This window comes from Pavona decussata, unplaced genomic scaffold, assembly GCF_977016875.1.
Source record: "Pavona decussata unplaced genomic scaffold, jaPavDecu1.1 SCAFFOLD_856, whole genome shotgun sequence".
Lineage (NCBI taxonomy): Eukaryota > Metazoa > Cnidaria > Anthozoa > Scleractinia > Agariciidae > Pavona > Pavona decussata.
This window is the reverse complement of record NW_028145929.1, coordinates 68272-91211: the sequence shown is the minus strand read 5'-3', so window position 1 is coordinate 91211 and position 22940 is coordinate 68272. Positions and strand designations below refer to the sequence as shown.

Below are 22940 nucleotides of genomic sequence, written 5' to 3'. Positions count from 1 at the left end.
TCAGCTCGTTAACTAGCTGCCAAGTTTTACGGGGATCATTTCTGCTAGCAGCGAGGTGATCGCTAAAGTATTTACGTTTAGCATATTTATAATGGCGGCAGGTGGGTAGTCAAAGGAAGTGGCGAAGAGAGCAAACAGTTGAGCCTTTACTGTTTAGCTCTACACTGCGAGTGGGCTCTTATTTCGCTAAAAGATATTCACATGCAGATATTAGAGCGTGTGAAACATGAGACTCAAAATTCTGCATGGCTGATCGGACTGCGTAGAAACTAAACACGACAGCGACATGAAAGTGACCAAACCGAGAATCAACAGAATGCGGCAACCGTGGACAGCTGTTTCGTGCTGGTTGCCTTTCGTCAGCACGGTGTAGCAAAGCAAAAACTGGAACAACCAACGCGAGTCCAGTGGTCTACCAAATGCACGTGGTAGTGATTTTGGATGGGCCCAAATGCAGACATCCGTCCAAGTCATAGCCATGACTACGAACAATGAACAAAAAGAGTAAAATGTCACGTCGCAGTTGCAATAAGTTAAATGAGAAAAGCAAAACTTTCCTTTACAAGTACATGGCCAAACCATGTTAAAAAAAGTACAGCATATCGGATTAAAAAGATCTATGATCCAAAACACGAGAGTACGCTCAAAAATTGCCTCCTTCTGATGAACTCGAACCACGTGAGGCGATGTTAACGTGCCCACGAGTGTCTCGCCAGAGAAATGTAGCTTAATCCTAGTGTACAGTAACTACGTCGGTGAGGGGAACGAAAACGTCACAAAAAGGTTCGATTGGCAAAACGGTGATATTTACGCTAATTTGTTTTTTGAAGAACATTCCTAAATCGGTATAAGTTTCTTTCCTCGGTCTTGTGGTTGAAAAGCAGAACGATTTTTGGACAAATAGAGGTCAAGGGAAGGCTTTTGGTTGTCAGATATTTTGCGTCTTGTCTGTGTTTTTAGTCGATTCAAATTCAAAACCTTTCCAGAGAATACAACAATAAAAACTTAACAACAATTTAGAGGGGCAAAGAGAATTAATCGAATATGTAGAAACTGCGCAAGACCGAACAGACAAGACCGAACAGAACAAGAAAATGAGTTCGATTAAGTAATTTAGTATCAAAAATCGTTTGTATTTTTTCCTTCAAGTACGAAAATTCTACTCCCCACCCAAATCACTATATGTCACGCAACAGCTAATTACAATACAAAGGCAAGGCTTATGTACTTGTCGGAAAACGCGCTGTTGCGCTATTTCCAAATTATACGGACTTGATCAATTTGTCTAATGTGGCTGACGTGTGTTCTAGTTCAGAGAGTAAAAGGAAAATTTACTGACTTATACCCACTTTCATCTTAACCTAACTAGCATGGGCCATAAATTTTCGTCTTCAGGGCCTGGGAGGGTGGGGACGGATTTCGCCCACCCGGGCCCAACCCCCATAACTCCGCGACTACTAAAGTTGTGCCAATAACACTTGGGCTATAAATAGTACGTCTGAAGATGTTTTCTTTGAGGTCAGCAACGAGAAGTAATGGTGTGATATTACGTGATAATTATGTCAGTATTGCCAAATGGCAGCCATCTGTATTTCTGTATTTTCCGAACCTTCAGGAAAGACGAATATTGAACGAAAAGTAATCAAAGCCACTGAAAGAATACTAATATGAACTAAAAACATAAAAGTTACGGAAAAAATAATCTTATTCATTGAATTAAGTGGTTTTCTATTTTCTATTGTCCTCTCGATAATTATTTTCCATGGTTACATCAGAGTTAAATTTCAGAAAATACTTTATATGCTATGGCGTTAGTGTTCGCGTAAAGTTATTCAGATTCAAAGTCGCCGTAGGCAGAATCCGCGCCCTATGCGCACCCTCCGGTTTACAAAGGGTTAAAATGGTCACTTCGTCGCGGCAGTGATTGGAAAGAGTCTAAATGACATGGAGAAAGAACATAGTTTTGCAAATCAAACCCTTGTTTGTTTTGTTCTCGTTCCTGTCGGCTAAATGGTTTCGCAATATATTTCAAGTCAATAAATGTAAATATATGAAACATATTTTGAACTGCGGATGAAAGATCAAATAGAGGAAAGATCCCCGCAGTTACTACGCAACTGTTGCGTAGTTCTGCGAGGATCTTTCTTCTATTCGATTCATGTTTCATATATTTCCATTTATTTATTCATCCTTCACGGGTATATTACGAACTCACAATATGACCAGCTCCCAGTTGGCTTGATAGCTCAGTTGGTAGAGCACTGCACCGGCATCGCAGAGGTCATGGGTTCGAATCCCGTTCAAGCCAGAATTTTTTTTCAGGCTTTCTTTTCGCAACTGCTTAAGTTGCGTAACAACTGCGAGGATCTTTCTTCTATTTGATATCTCAAATCAGTCGCAACCCCTGAATGATGCAAACTCCTGTATGTAGCGTGTCTCCTAGCTCGAGTGTTTCGCTGGCTCAAATTATCCCTGAGAGTAGTAAGAGACTACTTGAAGTGTAAAACAACAAGAAAGGCTTAATGTTACGTCTATTGTTATTATTATTATTATTATTATTATTATTATTATTATTATTATTGTCTATTACGTCCTTGTTACTTCCTTCGCCTACTCACCAGCCATCACTATATTGGCATAGAGTCAATGCCAGGTTCTTAAAGTGGTTGAGACACTTGGGAATTATCAGTTATTGCTCATCTTTGGTACCTCCGGTGACAATGAATGTCAATATATTTTGAAATTCGTAAAATATGCGTGGTTTTTTACCACTTACTAAAACATTCTTCTCTGGTCATGATCATCTTATTTCTCATTTATAATTTTTTGTTTCTATTTTGCCATTTTTATTTTTAATTATCCATTCCCCCTTTTAGTAACTACCAAGCGCTTTTACACGGTAAACTACTTTTCCCCAATTTTAATAGTATTTTCCGTCGCGTGCAAAACCGAAATGTTCCCTTTAATAAAAAAAAAACACTTTAATGATAAAAAATGCCCAATTCGAAAAAAATAGCGCTTTTGTAATTTAGAGATTAAACGTCTGTGATGACTTCGTCCGAAGAGTTTGTAGTCATTTACAGCATAAAAGTGCCAATATCACACACACAAAAAGAAACAATACCGTGAGCTTTGACGAGTGGACATTTGCGCTCATGCTCCTCCCGAATATCTTAGCAAATCTCATAACTTATCAAACTCATTAAACATTCATTAAGAGAAAACAAAGAAAATCACTACTGTGACCGTGGTTTGGCTATGTGTTTCTAATAACCATAAAATTTTGCCAACATTAGCCTTGAATTTCTCCAAGAATTATTGATCATTTGAGAAGCCATATCAAACACACAAAGGTGTGTTTCATCAGATATCCAAACACCTCGAAGTCGTTTAGAAAACGTTGGCTGCGCCTCGTTTTTTCAACCTACTTCTCAGTGTTTGGATATCTGATGAAACATGCTCTCTCGTGTTTGATATATTACTTCACAAATTCAAAATGTTTTAGGAGTCACACTTTGTTACTCTATTATTACGTCATTGAATCTACACAGCCGCCATCTTGGATATCCTTCCTTCAATTTTACAATTTCTTAGAAACCTCTTAAAAGGTTTAAATTAACTTTGAAAAAAAAAGAAAAATATAAAGTAATGCTGAATTTATTTAGAAATGTAAACGCAGCCAGAGTACATCGCATTCTTCTTTAAACGAAGGTCTAAAACTCTCATTTTGGAAACAATCCACATCAAAATCGTTTTGCCATGGAAAATTACGTCACGTGAGCAATCAAATGCCATGTTCGATTGTGGAAAAATGATAACATAATAATTTTGATTAACCTTCCAAGTCAATAGGGCAACGGAGATCGGTAAATGGGCTCATCTCAATGGGTATACAAATTTATGACTGGACAGGAAAGCAAACGACGCAACACTTTATTACAAGCAAGGACACGACCATGCTTCCCCCAAGTCAAACTACTGCCATGCGCAGAAATACCGCTATGACAGGGCATATTTCTCCTACGAAGAAAATGACTTCTTGGGTAGGAAAGTTACATTGCAGTTTTACAAAACTCTGAAACGAAAACACGAAAAACAAAATTCGGTGAAATTACAACTTGCATGACGGGAGAAAACTGAGTGTGACTGTAGAGAACTTTTGTGCTAACAAATACGGCAAGCTGTAGGAGGAAACTGTGGCAAAGTAAAAAATTTAGCAGCTTGTCATTGGGCGTCTTGCGCTTCCGCATTTCACTGAGATATTAATTAATGCTCCGAATGTTTGCATGAAATCTTATGATACTTTATGATATTAAAATGGATTTTGTACTCACAGATGCGTAAGAGTTCCAAGTTTGGCGAAGGCATCATTTGAAATGGAGGAAATTAAATTGTTTTGAAGAAATCTGAAGTTAAGCAGAACATTTATTAGCTTGCTATAAATATTGGCACGTAACCCTTTTCTCGCAAATCACTTAATAAAAAAATTGTTACAGCAACATCTGCGACCAACATTCGATACTGCTGTATAAATGTCCTAAACCATTGTTCAATGTCTGAATTATCTTTGCAAGTTACAATTGTGGCTAACTGTTCTCGTGCACAAAACTAAGCCGCTTTGAAAGGGGCGTATGGGGGCTCAATAAACTTCAGAGACTCCACTGGGAGGTTCAACCTTCCACTGGGAGGTTCAACCTTACAAGGCTTACCCCAGCCTACTTCTACCGTAATTACAACCTTTTATATGCATAAAAGACAAAAAATACTCTTTCTCATAGGTCCAAAATATGCCAGGGGAGGAGGAGTGTTCATCGGCTATTGGTAGATTAATATCTTCCACACCTATCTTCAAAGAATTTCTCCTAAGTTTTTGTTGCCTAATGTCCTCCACTAGTACTTAAATTTAGTTGCTAACCTTTCGCTTCATTGTCACTACCCTTCGAAATACTAAAAATTCAATTCCGCTACGCTTTCGCATAATCGAAAGTAAAAAAAAAAACTTTTAGGCGGATCCTCCCTGTATAGTCCGCTAAATGAGGTACTGCCCAACCCCCAAAACCCAACCCCACTTTCATTTCCCATATTGTGCCACTGATACGGACCGTCGTTTACGATTTATCCTCCGTACTTTTGGCGCCGCGAATCTCATTAGAGAGATTTAGGATAGCGTTTACGGCGAGCGATTTGAGATTTGCGTTTATGACTTCTTGGATAATAAGTCCAAGAAGAGAATAGTGCTAAATAATTCTGGCCTTTGATACTAATATAAAACTACTCAGTTTTTCGGAGAAACTAAAAACAGCGAACGGCAAATCTACGATAAACATGACTGCATGGTCATTTCTTCCGTTTGCCGTAATTCTAAATCTCTCTTTTATCACACCGTGGCAATGTGAGCAAAATTTAATACGTATAAACAGCGTGATGAGTTCATCAATCTTATCGCCAAAATGTTATTCCCACAATATTTGTTGCTGACAATTTCATTCCTGTACAACGGCAATTACCCGTTGGACTTTCTTTACTTCCAGTATTGCCCAATGTGACATTTTTTTGTGTCTAAAATACTGGCATCGTTGGCATCTTCCGGTCAGTAGTAAACCGGAGTACCTGCTTATCTACTTCTTAGACTCCGTGTTAGTTTTAACTCCCCTTGTCGAGAGAAAATGAATATAATGTCCATTCCTAAAATACTTACAAATATTCCAGTCTCGTAAGTTCAGCGAATACCTCATCTGATAGAGACGTTATGTTGTTGTTGTTTAAACGTCTAAAAACAAAAAACAAAACAAAAAACAAAAACAACTACAATAACTAAAACAACAATGCCAGAATAAAAGAAAATACCAAATTTGAATAATTATAATAAGTTACAGTTTAAAACGAATAAACCATTTTGATGCGAAAAGTAACATTAGCTTTTTTTGTTATAACGTCTTTTCTCATTAGAAAGTGAAGGGGATGTAGACAAAAAAGACGGCTGGCCTCGTTGGCATTTTCCGATCACTAGTAAACCTGGGAACCTCCTCTTTTCCTCCGTAGACTTCGTGTTAGTAGGGAGCTTAAGCAACGACTACGGCAACGGCAACGACAACGCCGCAAAACAATGGGTTTAATGAGCAAAAACAATCGCTCTGCACGTGCATTTTACACTTTGGTACATTTCTTTGCCGTCCTCTGCAAAACTACAACGTGAAATAACCACATTTAAGGTTTTGTGGAGAACGTCAACGGACGACGGTGAATTTTTCATTTTCTTTCTCAACTTGTTCGCCCCTCCAACCAATTTGGTTCCTGGATAGTTCACCGTTTCTGTAGAAGTTAAACGAGTTGAAATAATCGCGAAGTAGCGCAAATGAAATAAAGTTATATTTTCAGGTGACGTTTTCGTTGTCATTGCAGTCGTCGTTGCTTAAGCTCCCTAGTTTTTAGTCCCCTGGTCGAGACAAAATGAATATAATGTTCATTCCTAAAATACTTAAAAAAATTGCAGGCTAGAAAGTTCAGCGAATAACTCATCTGATAGAGACGTTATTTTGTTGTGGTCTAAATATCTAAAAAGAAAAAGAAAAAGAACAACAACCACAAGAACTAAAACAACAATGCTAAAACAGAAGAAAAGACTGAATAACGGACTCAATTTCAACAATTATAATAAATAACAGTGTAGAAACTAAACGCATAGTCATTTAGGTTATTGTGTTATTTTGTGTAGGAATGTTCTTGTCTATATCTCGTGCGTGTGGTATTTGTAGTTGCGTAATTTAGTGTTATTTATTCACATTTTTGTTCACAAGTTTTGGCAGTTTATATAGAATTTTTGGCCGTTTTAGTGTTAGTATATCGCTTCACCGCGAGAGCAGTTAGTCAACCTACAAAGTTTGTTCGTCCGCTATACGATTTAGGACAGTCGGTTTTTTCCAGTTACTTTGGTTTGCCCAGCTCCGCAACAAATGTAAGTGTCGGTTTTTCCTTCGCGCCATCTATTTGCGCTAGTTCATTTTGTAACGTTTTGTTTGTTTGTTTTGTTCTAGTTTTAACCGCTTCGCTTCACTTCACCACCTCACTTCATCGCTACGCTGCTTAGCAGTTTCTTCGCCGCTTCATTTGGAGGCAGTTTTTGTTTGTCGTTCGTTCAATAAAGCGTGTTATTATTACGGAATGCTGGAGTTTCTTTTGCCGTTGTGGTCATTACATTGTTAAATATTTGTTACACCCGAGTTATTCAAGTTGCAATGTCAGCAGTTGGTGAAGATGTCTTGAACGAAAAGCTTTTTCGCCTCAAGAATTATAGAGCGGGCCACTTATCGACTGTCACCGCCAGGTTGAATGAAATGGATGCGTTGCTCTTAAACGAGGAGAACATTGATCTCGTGAAGGAAAAGTTAACCGATTTTACCGCTGCTTTTGAAGCCTTTAAAGAAGCGCACATTTTTTACTTATCGTACGTTCAAGACGAGACTTGCATCGCGAGGTGCCAAGAATCTTTTGATCATGAGGTTGTACGAAGGGACGACTTTTCCCGGCGGGTCCAAGAATGGATCGTAAGAACTGAAGAAGCGGTTCGGTTAAACTCTCAAGTTAGTCCGGATGATTCGGCGAGCAATGGTGGTTTTCGGTTCGCCTCTAAATCTTCAAGAAGACCCGGGCGTTCGAGCTGTAGCCGTGGTTCGCGCGAGAGTAGTTGGGAGTATTGCGGAGTTGAAAGCAGAAGCAGCAGTTTTCAAGAAGCGCCAAGTTCTAGAAAAGCAAAGGTTCCGTCCCAAGTCCCAGGTTTATGGATCCTGATCCGCATGTAGCTGCTGCAGTTTTTGATAAAGTGTACGCGAATCGGCCTTTAGCTGTTCCAAACCCAACCAGCGCAGAATCTAATCTGCGTTTGATCGTTCCAAGTCCGGTCACGTTGGAAACCAGTCATCCGGGACGAACTTCGTCAGCACCAGTTGCTCAAGGTCACTCCACTATAAACCCAGAAGCGCCGGAATGGCAACAGCGTCTGCTAGTCACCAACAATGATGGGTCTCTTTCTGGCTCTAATCAGTCCGGTGCGCTGTCTTCGCCTAGTGAGAGGGCTTTTTATGAGATGCTGGAGTTACACCAACACCAAAACGCATTACAGCGACAACAGAATACGATCGTGGAGATGCTTGAGACGCAACAAAAGAAAAGTTCACTTCCCCATCCAAAAGTCCCTATTTTTAACGGCAGTCCCATGGAGTACGGTCCCTTTATCAGAGCCTTTGAGAACATAATTGAGTCCAAAACTTCGAGCAGTCGCGAGAGGCTGTACTACCTTGAACAGTTTACTAGTGGTGACGTAAAGGAGCTCGTGATATCCTGCCAGTTTCTCCCTCCTGATAAGGGATACCCTGAAGCTAGGCGCCTGATGAAAAAGAAGTTCGGGAACGACTTCCGCGTCGTAGCTGCGTATGAGAGCAAGGCCTTGAATTGGCCGGAGGTGAAGGCTGAGGACGCCGTGGGGCTCAACAGGTTCAGCTCCCTTTTCCTTATGAGATGCAAAAACGCCATGGAGGGCAGTGGTCGCTCGACCAAGCTTGAAGAACCGGACACTGTAAGGAAACTAGTCCTGAAGCTGCCTTTCAATTTGAGAGTAATATGGCGTCGCTTGGTCGATGATATCATGGAGACTGAAACAAGAGCTATTCGGTTCCGCAATTTCGTCGAGTTCGTGGATCATGAAGCCAGAGTAGTCAGTAATCCCGTGTTTGGAAGTATTGTTGAAGACACGAAGCCCAAGTTGGATAGGCGAGACGGCCGTTTGCAGAAAGGATCTCTTACGAAAAGAGCCGGAGAACTTAGTTTTGCTGCACAAGTGGGAAGTAGCCAGAATGCACCTACCGGTTTTGCACCCGCTCGTGGTACACCCCCTTCAGTAGGAGAAGTATCGCGTCTATATTGCCAGGCTGGTCACACCCTAGAGAACTGCATCTCTCTTAGAAATCGTCCGTACATGGACCGAATAGAGTTCCTGAAGTCCAAAGGCCTCTGCTTTGGTTGTCTGTCCAGTGATCACGTCGCAAAGAGTTGCCCTGGGAGAAAATCGTGTACGTTTCCTAACTGTACTAAAAAAACATCCTGCAGTCCTACACACGAACTCTGTAGCTCGAAAGCAACAAGCTGGAAATCCACCCGCCAATCCGTCGGCACGCGATGGAGTGGCGCGCGTTCAGAACGCTTTGGTAAACCCAGATGGAAAAATCAAGACTGCCAATACTGAATGCCTCTCAAGAACAGGCATGGCTGTGGTTCCGGTGAAAGTCTGGATCAAAGGGAGTAAAACGCCGACAGTCACCTACGCCTTCCTGGACAGCGGTAGTTCCTCCACGTTTTGCAACGAGACCTTGATGAGGCAGCTAGGGTTGAGTGGTCCAAAAACTACAATTTCTCTAACAACATTGGAAAAGAAGGACAGTCTTGCAGACAGTTTTGTTGTTTCGGATCTTACCATCTCCGATCTAGACGAGAACGTTTTCATTGACCTCCCAACACTGTACACAAGACCCAGCATACCTGTGTCGAGAGAGGATATACCCAGTCAGAATGACGTTGACAAATGGCCACACCTAAGCGGAGTGCACCTGCCCAAAGTTGATGCAGAGATTGGTCTGCTCATTGCAAGTGACGTCCCTGAGGTTCTAGATCCTTTGAAAGTAAAGCATAGTCAAGATGGCGGCCCTTACGCCTCGCGAACGAGCGTCGGATGGGCGGTTAACGGCCCGTTGACCCGTTGTCTTCGTGGTTCTCGTTCATCGAATTTCTTTATTAAGGCCGATACTGAGCTGCACCAGATGGTACAACACTTTTACAACCGCGTATTCGGTGAGTCGATTGCCAATCGCCAGACTGAACTTTCCCAAGATGAGCGCCGTTTCATGGAAAGTTAGAGGAATCCGCAGAGCTGAAGGACGGCCATTACGAAATCGACTTACCTTTCAGAAACCGTCAGCATCCAGTCCCAAACAATCGAGTTCAAGCAGAACAGCGTTCTGTGTGGCTGAAGAGGAAGTTAAAGAAGAACCCGAAGTTCTCGACGACTACAAAGTCTTTGTTCGGGACATTGTTGCAAAAGGTTACGCCCAAAGGGTTCCTTTGCAACAGAAGGAGTCAGCCTACGAAGGCAAGACATGGTTCATCCCTCACCATGGAGTTTATCATCCGCATAAGCCTGGGAAAGTTCGTGTCGTCTTCGACTGTTCGGCAAAGTACAAGGGAAAGTCCCTCAATGATCTGCTGCTGAAAGGACCAGATCTCACAAATTCTCTCTTGGATATCCTAACAAGATTTCGTCAGGAACGCGTTGCAGTAATGGCGGACATCGAGGCAATTTTCAACCAAGTTAGAGTTCCAGAATGTGATCGTTCATTTTCTCGTTTCTTGTGGTGGCCGGATGGCGATTTGTCACAAGCATTGGCGGAATAGCAGATGACCGTCCATCTGTTCGGTGCAGTGTCTTCGCCTGCCTGTGCCAATTTTGCCCTTCGTAAAACAGCCGATGATAATGTCCAGCACTTCCCTTCTGATGTGACGAATACGATCAAACGGAACTTTTACGTCGACGACTGCCTTAAGTCGCTCCCGACAGTTGAGGATGCTATTGCGCATGTCAATGAGTTGTGAAGTCTGTTGCAGCGAGGAGGTTTCCGATTGACAAAGTGGATCAGCTCCAATCGAGAAGTTCTAGAAAGCATTCCTGTGAAAGAGCGCGCACAAGAAATAAAAAAAGCTGGACCTTCAGAAAGACGAGTTACCAGTCGAACGCGCACTTGGTGTCCAGTGGCGAATAGAGGGCGACACATTCGGTTTTGATGTTAATCTCAAGTCTAAGCCCCCTAGAGACATTTTTTCTGTGGTAGGATCAATCTTTGACCCTTTTGGTTTCGTTGCACCCTTTGTCTTGACTGCTAAGAGGATTTTGCAGGACCTATGTTGCTTAAAGTTGGGTTGGGACGACGAAGTGCCTACAGAACACGGCGTACGTTGGAAAGGATGGCTGGTGGACCTCCCTAAGCTGTCACAGCTTACGATAGATCGCTGCCTTAAACCAGCCGACTTTAAGGACATCGCATCCAGTCAGCTTCATCACTTTTCGGATGCTTCGGAAATTGGTTTCGGATCAGTTTTGTATCTACGTCTGGTCGATAGCAGAGGCAGAATTCACTGTACCAATCTTCAAGGGAAGTCACGCCTGGTGCCCCTCAAGCAAGTAACAGTTCCACGTTTAGAGCTTTCGGCCGCAACAGTTTCGGTCCGTTTGGATAAATTAAGTTTTGAAGAGAGAGCTCGAATTGCCGCTAACCGATGCGTCAACCTTCTGGACGGACAGCACGTCAGTGTTGCGTTACATAAAGAATGAGAACAAGCGGTTCCACACGTTCGTGGCCAATCGTATAGCCATGGTGCGAGACGGGTCTCACCCGGACCAGTGGAGGCACGTGGGAGGAGATCTTAACCCTGCTGACGACCTTTCAAGTGGGTTATCAGCGGAGGATCTTCTCAACTCCGAGCGTTGGATAAAGGGGCCGGAGTTTCTCTGGATGCCAAAAGACTTTTGGCCCCCTGATCCTTTATCGCTGGGCAGTGTTCCGGATACGGATCCAGAGGTGAAGGTGAACGCTAAGGCCAACGTGACGTCATTGGCACAGCCCTTCTGTCCTTTAGTGGAGTATTTTCAGAGAACCTACTCTTGGTTTTGCCTGAAGAAGTCGATTGCTTGGTTCCTTCGCTACCGTGAAAGTTTGCTGACGGCTAGTACAGGCAAGAAGGTCACGAAGTCCACTCCAGCTACGCCCAAACCGCCTATTACCGTTCAAGAAATAAAGACAGCAGAATTGAAGATTTAAAAGTATGTCCAGCAACATCATTTTCCCGGAGAGTTCCACTCACTTACCCAATCTGCAAGCAATGGTGTGCCGCACGTCAAGAAGAATAGTTGCCTTTGGAGACTGGATCCAGTTCTGATTGATGGTCTTCTGCGTGTCGGCGGCAGACTGGATCTAGCATCAGAGCCGTTTGACTCTAAGCACCAGATTATCCTACCAAAGAACGATCATGTGTCCAACCTTCTAGTCGAGCACTATCATCAGATCTCCGGACATTCTGGTAAAGAATACGTGCTGAGTCTTCTATGCGAACGATTCTGGATTGTAAAGGCAGGATCCGCAGTTAAGAGGGCGTTGTCGAGGTGTGTAAATTGTCGGCGTTGCCAAGGTCCTGCGTGCGAGCAGAACATGGCAGATCTTCCAGTGGATCGTCTAACCCCAGATCAACCACCCTTCTCTCGCGTTGGTGTCGATTGCTTTGGCCCTTTTCAAGTGCGGCGTGGGCGAAGCCTTGCTAAAAGATACGGGGTCATTTTTACCTGTATTGCGATTCGTGCTGTACATATCGAAGTCGCGCACAGTCTTGACACCAGGAGGTTTATCGCAAGGAGAGGCCAGGTCAAGGAGATCCGTTCAGATAACGGCACAAATTTTACAAGTGGCGAGAAAGAACTCCGCGAATCCGTAAAGGCATGGAATCAAGAGAAAATTCACGAAAGTCTGTTACAGAAGGAAATCGTGTGGTCTTTTTATCCTCCTCACGGCTCGCATTTTCGCGGTGTTTGGGAGAGATGTATTCGAACAACCCGGAAGATTCTTCGAGCCCTTCTCCAGGAACAAATCACCGACGATGAAAGTCTAGCCACCTTGATGTGCGAGGTTGAAAGTATATTGAACGGTCGTCCGATTACCACTAGTCTCGCCGCGTGTTTCTTTTGCGTTGTTACCCAAGTTAGTCTCGCGTCGCTAGCTTTATTTAGCTATCGCTATCTTACAATGTACAAGTCTTTTTTTTAGGGTCGTTTAGTTTATTATAATATTTGTAAGTGTTTTCACCCGTGTTCCAACACTTAGGGGCCGGTGTAGAAACTAAACGCGTAGTCATTTAGGTTATTGTGTTATTTTGTGTAGGAATGTTCTTGTCTATATTTCGTGCGTTCGGCATTTGTAGTTGCGTAATTTAGTGTTATTTATTCACATTTTTGTTCACAAGTTTTGGCAGTTTATATAGAATTTTTGGCCGTTTTAGTGTTAGTATATCTCTTCACCGCGAGAGCAGTTAGTCAACCTACAAAGTTTGTTCGTCCGCTATACGATTTAGGACAGTCGGTTTTTTCCAGTTACTTTGGTTTGCCCAGCTCCGCAACAAATGTAAGTGTCGGTTTTTCCTTCGCGCCATCTATTTGCGCTAGTTTATTTTGTAACGTTTTGTTTGCTTGTTTTGTTCTAGTTTTAACCGCTTCGCTTCACTTCACCGCCTCACTTCATCGCTACGCTGCTTAGCAGTTTCTTCGCCGCTTCATTTGAAGGCAGTTTTTGTTTGTCGTTCTTTCAATAAAGCGTGTTATTATTACGGAATGCTGGAGTTTCTTTTGCCGTTGTGGTCATTACACACAGTGTAAAACGGACAAACCACTCTTACGCAAAAGGCAACATCAGCTTATGTTCTTTCAACGTCATTTTTCATTAGAAAGTAAAGGAAATTTAAACGAAAGATACGGCTGTCTCAATTGGTTTAACTGGAAAATTTTATGAGTATGTTTTAACAATCATAAAAATTATGGTTAGAATTGCTGATAAAACGATAAGGGTAATTTGGATGGAAGATAGAGATGTTTCACTTACTTTAACTGGACATTTTATATGATAATGTTTTAAGATAACAGACAAAACGATAATGCTATCAAGTCGCGTGAACAACGACATGCCTTACCATGTCTCCATGGAAGCTTGGTGGGTTTTAACACCATATTAAGAGCCGTCCTCTGTAAATATCGACTATCGTCGTTTGGACGAGAAAAAATGAAATCCCTCAAACTTTCTCAGAAGAATGGTCTTTATAAGTGATTCACATAAATATAATTTTTAGGTCAGTTCGATTCGTATTTTAGCTGTAGTGCGACCATCTTGGTTTTACCGCTCTGAGAGGGCTTTCGGCGGCCATTTTAGGCCACACTTTTAAGAATTTGCCTTACAAGGAAAGCGTTACAAATCCGAACAAAATCTCATTATTCGAGACAAGCAAATGCTTGTTGTTGTGTTGAAAAACTTTTTTGGGAATTTGATCGAAATCTGCTTTTTTTACAAAATTTTTAATTTCTTACCTATTGAACTACTCTTCAAGCGCCAAAAAAATAGCCGAGTTTAAAGAAAAATATCGCTAAAGATACATTAGTTGGCATCCTAAAACAGCATCCCGGTTAAAGAGCAATGTCTTGTCTGTAAGAATATGCAATAAAATTTTTGGGCAGTTAAAAAAGAGAAAATTATAGAAGAAGAAGTTTTAACTGTACTTTTGTCAACAAACACCGCCTTCGTAATTAGCATAACAACATGAAAATAACGATTTACTAAGAAAATAATGATAAATTCCACTTACCTCGTGAAATATCGAGAACTGGATATTTCAAAATATATCAATTTATAGTTTCAGTCGGATAGAGCCGCATTTTCGATGATTTGTTGTGCGAAATCTCCGTAATACACCGCAGCCGTTAAACTGAGTTGAACTCTTCAAAGTCCGTCAGGACAACCATCGGGCGAAAAATTGCCTTCCGCCCAATGAGCTGCCGTGTGCAAGGTGTCAAATATTTCTATGTTATCCTTAATGACCAAAACTTCTTTCAGCAACCATTTAAATCCTGCTTTTAACTGGAGATTCTCGTCAAGAAATCGTTTATGTTTCGTTGACCTTCCGCCGTGATTAAACAATGAGATTGCGTTACAGAAACACGCGCACATCCAGAGGGAGTGGGGTGGGGGTGGGGAGGAGACAAAAATGGAACAGCTCCTAAATTAAAAAAAGGGCCTTTCAAGATTACTGTAAAAGCTTTTTTATGCATTTCGGGTACTAAATAGGAAACTGCTGTCCCAGAATAATGTGGAATATGATATGTGCTCTATTTTTTTGGTTGGGGCGTGGGAGGGGGGAGGGGGGGCTGGCAAGTAAAACACTAATTTACAGCATCAGTTGATCGTTGCTCTTCTGTTTCGGGCTCATACATGTTCACAACTATCCCAAGCTCACTGACAGCTATATATTTGTAATATTAGGTAACAGTGAAAAAGTTATATTCACTGGCACGTAAAATTAATATGAGGGTTTTTATGGGATTACATATATCCCCTATTTTAATCAGGGATACATGAAGTACATACCATTGAAGTACATACCCTATTTATACTACCGTCCCACCTACTCCGTACTTCTTCTTATATGAATTTTTACGGATACAATGTAATTTCATTTTATATAAATATACACACTTTTTTTTTTCATGTTTCCTTTATTTTTATTAATTTTTTTTTCGTGTTCCGAGATGTTCCGGGATGTTCCATGTTCCGGTTTTATCGACGGCCCTTAATGCACACGTGTGCGTCTCCAGCTTCAATATCCATTTAATACACTATCACTTTAATAAAAAAAAATAAATGAATGCATTAGTACAAATTGTATACACCGTATGGGCGTCAATGAAATTCGCACTTTCCCACGGTCTCCTGGCACGTGATTAATATATGCCGCAGATGATAACTTGTGATCCGAAATGGCATGGAAACCAGGTTGTGAATTTCGTGGGGGAGTTTAAAATAAATGTATTCGCTTCAAGGAATGAATACTTATGATTTGTACTTTGGTGTTTCTTAAGAGAAAACTAGTAAAATAAATATCAAAATACTCATACTATACCTGCCCTTGCCAGGAGCAATTGTGCCCCGGTTTTTAAAGAGGCGTCCCAAACGTGCAGTGCTTTTAAATGGACGCTCACGTCCCCTCGGCAGTCACTCAGTAGGACACACTGCACATTTTTATCGTTTTGGGTACTGGATCCGCAGGTACCTCCAACATACGACGAGTAGCCACAGGCGGTCATGACCAGGAATTCTCCAACGACCAATTAAAAGTGCGGCTACTACGCCATTCGCTTTACGCGTGTCACGAAAAGAATGTATATATTAAAACTGGAAACAATACGTTTTGATTGACACATTATATTTCTATGGTTCTCTTTTACGACCCAAACGACTTAAAACATTAAACACGAAATAAAATGAAAACTAGCCACATCTATGAAACTTAATTTGATGTAGTCATTAATATATAAATCTACTTGACGATCGGCTTCGCGTTTCCGCAGGGCAATTTGATCACAGTGAGAGAGGGAAAAAAACATGAGACTAGTTGTCGACGAAAGTTCCAGAAGTCCATTTTTGCCCCTAGATCTACCACAAAATATTTGAACTCGCTGGAAAAGGTACCCATCTAAATAAGAGACCATGACTTTACAGAGGGTACATTGTACTTCCTAATACGCCAGAAACCAGAAAAAATATATAACCTACACAAATTCTCAACGTTCCCCAAAGTCACTAGTCATGTTCCATTATTCCGAGAAAGGTGCTTAATTTATAGCCCCGAATAGGCGAAGAATAGCTAATGCTTTCGCAGCATCTTACAAGCTAAGGTCCGTGACATCTTTATTTCCTCCCCACCTTTACCCCACCTCCAACCCAAACCCGTCTGGATGTGCGCCCGTTTCTGTTACGCAATCTCATTGTTTAATCACGGCGGAAGGTGAACGGAACATAAACGATTTCTTGACGAGAATCTCATGTTAAAAGCAGGATTTAAATGGTTGCTGAAAGAAGTTTTGGTCATTAAGGATAACAAAGAAATATTTGGCACCTTGCACACGGCAGCTTATGGGGCGGAAGGCAATTTTTCGGCCGATGATTGACCTGACGGCCTTCAACTCAGTTTAACGGCTGCGGTGTGTTACGGAGATTTCGCACAACAAATCATCGAAAATGCGGCTCTATCCGACTGAAACTATAAATTGATATATTTTGAAATATCCAGTTCTCGATATTTCACGAGGTAAGTGGAATTTATCATTATTTTCTTAGTAAACCGTTATTTTCATGTTGTTATGCTAATTACGAAGGCGGTGTTTGTTGACAAAAGTACAGTTAAAACTTCTTCTTCTATAATTTTCTCTTTTTAACTGCCCAAAAATTTTATTGCATATTCTTACAGACAAGACATTGCTCTTTAACCGGGATGCTGTTTTAGGATGCCAACTAATGTATCTTTAGCGATATTTTTCTTTAAACTCGGCTATTTTTTTGGCGCTTGAAGAGTAGTTCAATAGGTAAGAAATTAAAAATTTTGTAAAAAAAGCAGATTTCGATCAAATTCCCAAAAAAGTTTTTCAACACAACAACAAGCATTTGCTTGTCTCGAATAATGAGATTTTGTTCGGATTTGTAACGCTTTCCTTGTAAGGCAAATTCTTAAAAGTGTGGCCTAAAATGGCCGCCGAAAGCCCTCTCAGAGCGGTAAAACCAAGATGGTCGCACTACAGCTAAAATACGAATCGAACTGACCTAAAAATTATATTTATGTGAATCACTTATAAAGACCATTCTTCTGAGAAAGTTTGAGGGATTTCATTTTTTCTCGTCCAAACGACGATAGTCGATATTTACAGAGGACGGCTCTTAAAAACCAATCTGCATTATGAAAGGAGCCTTGACTTGGCCAAGCCGTAGTTACTTCTTTATAGAAGTTGAATCATCAATTATCGAATTGTCCGTGCAACAAGTTTATATGGTTCTAAAAACAACAATGCGTATGTTTTCTTCAGGAAGAAACAGTTTAACAAAATAACCAGAAAATTCAGTCAAATTATGTAGCCAGCTAGTCAAGAGTCAATTGAAGGTTTCTTGTCGGTTAATATCGACCATTTCTCGACGATTCGGTAATCGCAAAAGAGCACAAAGTAATTTATTTGATCTTGGGAAATTTCTTGTGATAAGGATTAAAAAACCATAAAGGTACAGACGACCGGTTTTTAGGCACTTTGAGCATAATCGACGAGCTGTGCACCATATACTGGCAGGAAAAGCTACGTCGAATAGTTCAAAAAGTTCCGTTTAACGACATGGGGATAATCACTGCCATTAAGCCGGCCATTATCGTGCTAGAATTCGGATCTAATGACATCTGTGACCCACGAAGAAGCCCACAGTTAGTGGCACACCATGTTACGAAATATGAGGAAACGGAAGTTTAGTTTATCATCGTGTGCCAAGTTATACACAGAAAGAAACCTCCTTATTCATCTTTCAGCGAAATCGCGAACAAATTTAATATGTACCTCAAACATGCTTTACGGGACGTCGAATACGCAAAATCATGGCGTCATCCAACAACATTGTGCACAAAGGCCTGTGCAAAATGTTTTTCGAGGTTCCATATTGTACGCAATTAAAAAGTTACACCGTTAACACTGTGGAAGACATATTTTCCATTACTGATTTCCCTTATGCCAAGTTAAATGTTATGGTTGTGATGGCTTCAATTGACATATGCGTGTTATTGACACACTTATGTAATGTTTAAAACACGTGCTGCGAGTTTTTTGAACGGCTTAGTCAAAAACATTCCTGGAAAAGCTAATTTCAAGAGAGTTTATAACAATGATGCTTTTGTGAACGTTGGAAATTAGCAAACGAGAAAAACATTAAACACCGCATACTAATAAGGAGGAGGTTTTATTGGGTTTTAAATCCACTGCACATGATGTTTTATGGACCATTTAATAGGTCATAGGGCTAATGAATTATTAATGAGTTTTGAAACATTCATAAAAGTTGACTAAAATATTATTGCTACTGCTGCATTTCGCTGTTTACCAGCGATATTTATGGCTAGTATGGTATTTGCGGTCATTCACTGGTGTTTGAGCCAATCATACGTTTATGCCCTTGGCTTTTCAATCTGACGGTTTGCCAAAGACGTGTACTGGCTGTACTGGTACATCTTGGGATCCTTCTCGTTAGACCTCACCCGGCATTTGGCTCTTGTTTACAAACTGCCGGCCTCTTTATTCAAGTTAAATTGAACAACACAAACAATATACAAGGTATTATTAAATTTGAATGCAATAGTCCTGAACAGGAAATGCCCAAGCTGACTCACAATACTGATCTCAACAGATGCAATATATTTGTTACAACACATTATCGCGATCCTGGGGATCCTCCCATTGCGCTAAGACGACGTTATTTTGCGATAATGTCGTCTCAAAATGACGGTTTCTGATTGGCTCAAAAACTGTCATGTAAGCATGACAGCACAGCACTTAAATGGGTTCGGCGCGCACAGATCAAAATTTTACTTCTGTGAATGAACATGCGACGTTGGATGGTATTGTTTATTTCTTTTCATTTGAGTATGCAAAGCTTCTGACACTGTTCAAGGACCACTTATAATATTTGTTTTGTGGTGAACGTTTACCATGATACAGCGGATACAACTTTTTTCTTGACGGTAAGCGAAAAAAAGTGATTATAAATTCGATGAAGAGAAATTTACTTAAAAGACTTTCTTGAGTGTGAAAGCGGCCATGTTAACAATGAGCTTAAATTCAAATAAATTATGGCATTCTCAAAGCAAAATGATGTGTTTCTTTGCTGATGTCTCTTATCTCTACAAAAAATTGCTCCAAGAGCTCTGCTGCGTTCTCTTTCATGGCTCAGGTCTGTCAATTTGATCTTCTTGTCGTAGCGCCGAACGGCAGACTCGGTAATTTTTACAGTAATCTTTGCCGCTTGGTTTCTTTCAAATATCTTAATCTCCACGGCATCTAAGCTAGGATAACAATGCTATGTTTTCGTTTTTGGGTACTAGTATGGTTGCTCTTTTCATTCTCGCTTCTGGTTGTAAGGCTTATTCATCACTGTTTTCATGTTGTTGTTTATATCTCGGCGGTAACAAATTTTCAATAAAATTTGCTGATAAAATGTTCAAACCTACTACCTCGTCTATTTTATCAATGGTAGGTGCTTTATGGCCTGTAAAGTTTTACATTTTCTTTGTTTTTACGTAAAAATTAAAGCCAAAAATTCAAATAACCCGCCCCGAGAAAAAATTCGCGCACGGATATTACCATGGCTACAGTTTAACTGAACTAAGAATGTCTCTTTCAATCAGCGCACGATTTGTACTTTATTCGTTTACTCTCTCCAACAAAATGTCAGTATCGAGATAAAAAAACAATAGTGAGTCAACAGAAAACAACTAGGAACAACAAGCCCAAATCCATTTTATAACTGATAGCGCAGCAGAAGTGGTAAAACAGTCTGTAGATAAAGCCTTGAAACGAATAAATAGAGTTACCACGACATCAAGGAGCACCATTGCCCCAGCTCCAGTAAGCATTAAAACACATTCAAGCAGCAGCTCAACCCAGATCAAAGGTAATCTGACAAGAGGACCAAACAGCAGCACTATAGGTCACCTGGTTGGAGGATAACAGGACGAGCAGCAAAACAGTAAGAACTCATTTATATCGATCTCTGTCCCCATGGGGTCAATGATATCAGACAAAATAAAGAACAAGATCTGGGCTAATTAGTATGTTAATGGGACAGTGGTGAGAGGTTTGACAAGGAATTTTGCCAACTGGAAGATTTATGATAAGAACTTGGGGTACTTATTATTCACGTGTTGTTGATGAACGGAACGTCGACTTTAAAAAAGTAGTTTTCTCTTCCTTTCCTGACACCAAAGTGACGATCTATGGATTGACACAGCACTATGACGAGGAGTCTCTTCGCAAAAAGGTAACGGATTGCAACAAAGTCATCAAAACCTTTCGCAATGAAAATTGGTGGAGCTTTTTTAAGTACCCCAAGATTGATTAATCTCACTTTAACAATGACAAGCTCCATCGTAACAAGAAGGGTATCGCCATTTTAGCAAGTGCCTTAGTTGGTCATATCGTCCGCCGATTTAATTCTCATTCATTATCTTTGCGGGTTACTCATGATATCATTTTAAATGCACCTAGAGCCCAATACAATACAATACTTCGGGCAAACCATACTGCTCCTTACTTTTAAGGTCTCTTCGCCTTGCCGCAGTTAGAGTACTCCTTGTTGCAGTTCAAACAGTTCAAACTAACCCTAACCTAGTAGCGCGACTCAAGAGCTTGGGTTCCTCAGTAGAGGGTTTCAACTGGATGTTCACTTTGAGCTTGTGCTACCTGCTCAGGTGACCACATCCCTCCTTAATTGCATCTGCTTTACGCAGATGGATACTTGCTAGTGACTGCTGATACCCTTGATTGTGCGGAAGGCACACATGACGGGCATTCTCCAAGGCCCGAGACAAGGAGTTTGCATTTCCATGTAACTTCCCAGGCCGATGTTGAATTGCCTAGTCATATTCTTGGAGGCGTTCCAGCCAACCAGCCATCTGTATCACCAACCGACGGTGCTTCTCGTTGTTCTCGTGTCTATTCAAAGAATGTCTGCCGTACGCAATCACCCGTTAACAGTCCCAATTCCTAGGTGTAGGCTGGCGTGAGCTCCTCAAAGGCAACTTTTTGCCCTTGTTGCCAGCAAAATGGTACACCTTTCCTGCACAGATTATAACTAGCGAGACCAAGGAAGTTATGAAGCTCTTTCACATTAAGTAGCACTGGCCAAGTTCTGACAGGCTCGACTTTCTCCGGATTTGTCTTTATTCCTTTAGGGCAAACAACATGCCCCAGAAAGAAACTTCATTTCTCAGGAGCCAACACTTCGTTGGCTTTAGCTTCAGACCAGCAGCTCTTATTCTATCAAAGACCAACCGTAGACGGTAAATATGGTCTTCAAAGGTAGGGCTCCAGACGATGATGTCATCTAAATACACGAGACAGCTGATCTAAGTGAGTCCACTAATTGCTAGATTCATCAATCCAGTAAAACAAGCTAGTCCGTTCGTCAAACCGAATGGCATAACTCTCCACTGAAATTGTCCACGATACGTCGAAAATGCAGTTTTAGGCCTGTCCCCTTCCTTCACTTGCATCGGTTAATAACCAGAGGAACCCCACCCAAGGCTTCCAATACATCATCCGTTTTGGCAGTGTTTTTGCATCTTAGTGTGTACTGGTTGAGTCTGCGATAGTCAATGCACATACGATACGCTCCGTCATGTATCCGAGCAAGTACAGCTAGGCTTTTCCAGGGGCTCTGTGACTGCTCAATTCTACCAGCAGCGAAAAGGTCATCTAGTTGGTGATCAATGACCTCCCGCTGGTACGCCAACATGAGGCAGCTTTATTGGTTGACAGTCACATGTATAGATTTCATGCTCCAATAGACCTGATTTTCCTAAGTCAGAAGTGTTCTTTGCTAAGATCCATTCATATTCCGTCACCAGTGACAAAAACTGTCCTCTTTGTCCTGCCGAAAGCCCTTTAAGATTTTCTTGCACACTCGATCCGTAAGTGTTCTCCTCTTTTCATCCGCACCCATCGTTTTGTCGGTAGCTGAACAAGATGCATGTGAGAAACTTGATGAATTGGGGTCTACTGGGGTAAACTTCCATTCACACTGCTAATGGGGCGATATTCTGCAACGGGACGATCTGAGTAGATTCGGATTGGTTTTTCTGAAAAGTTGGCGATTCGAACTGGGGTCAGACCAGCCCTAGAAAGAACTAGGGTACGAGTTACGCAAATCTCATATTTACCCCTCAGTTCATTTGACTCCTCTAACATTCCAGGGCTCCCAGCATTCTGATCATTACTGTCCCCTAGCCTGGTTCCAATCATTTGTTCAGTTCCAGGTTTTACTTCTACATCGCAACACAGCAAAATTCTGCAAACACTAGATGCAACCGTGCAGTACCTTCTTGAATTTCAGCGTCGCCCGCTACAAAGGTTTCTTTGTCGTAGTGAATTTGAAGCCCACAGCGCATGAAAAAAAATTAGAACCCACTATGCAATCACGGGATAGGCCCCTTTCAATCATGACTGGCCAGGAACAAATGATACTTCATATATGGAATCTCGCTCCTGTCTCGCCCAGAACAGTCAGTTC

At 41.3% G+C, this 22940-nt stretch overlaps 1 protein-coding gene across 1 annotated transcript in view; it reads right to left on the bottom strand.

Annotated features, from left to right (window-relative positions):
• LOC146448612 (uncharacterized) overlaps positions 1–22940 on the bottom strand; it is a gene marked incomplete at its 5' end in the record, with an annotated part of 123245 nt that overhangs the window by 33129 nt on the left and 67176 nt on the right. Inside the window, 2 exons of the mRNA XM_085102419.1 lie at positions 4335–4406; positions 5699–5770. Coding sequence (XP_084958545.1) covers positions 4335–4406; positions 5699–5770 — 144 coding nt within the window. The remainder of the gene's footprint in view (positions 1–4334; positions 4407–5698; positions 5771–22940) is intronic.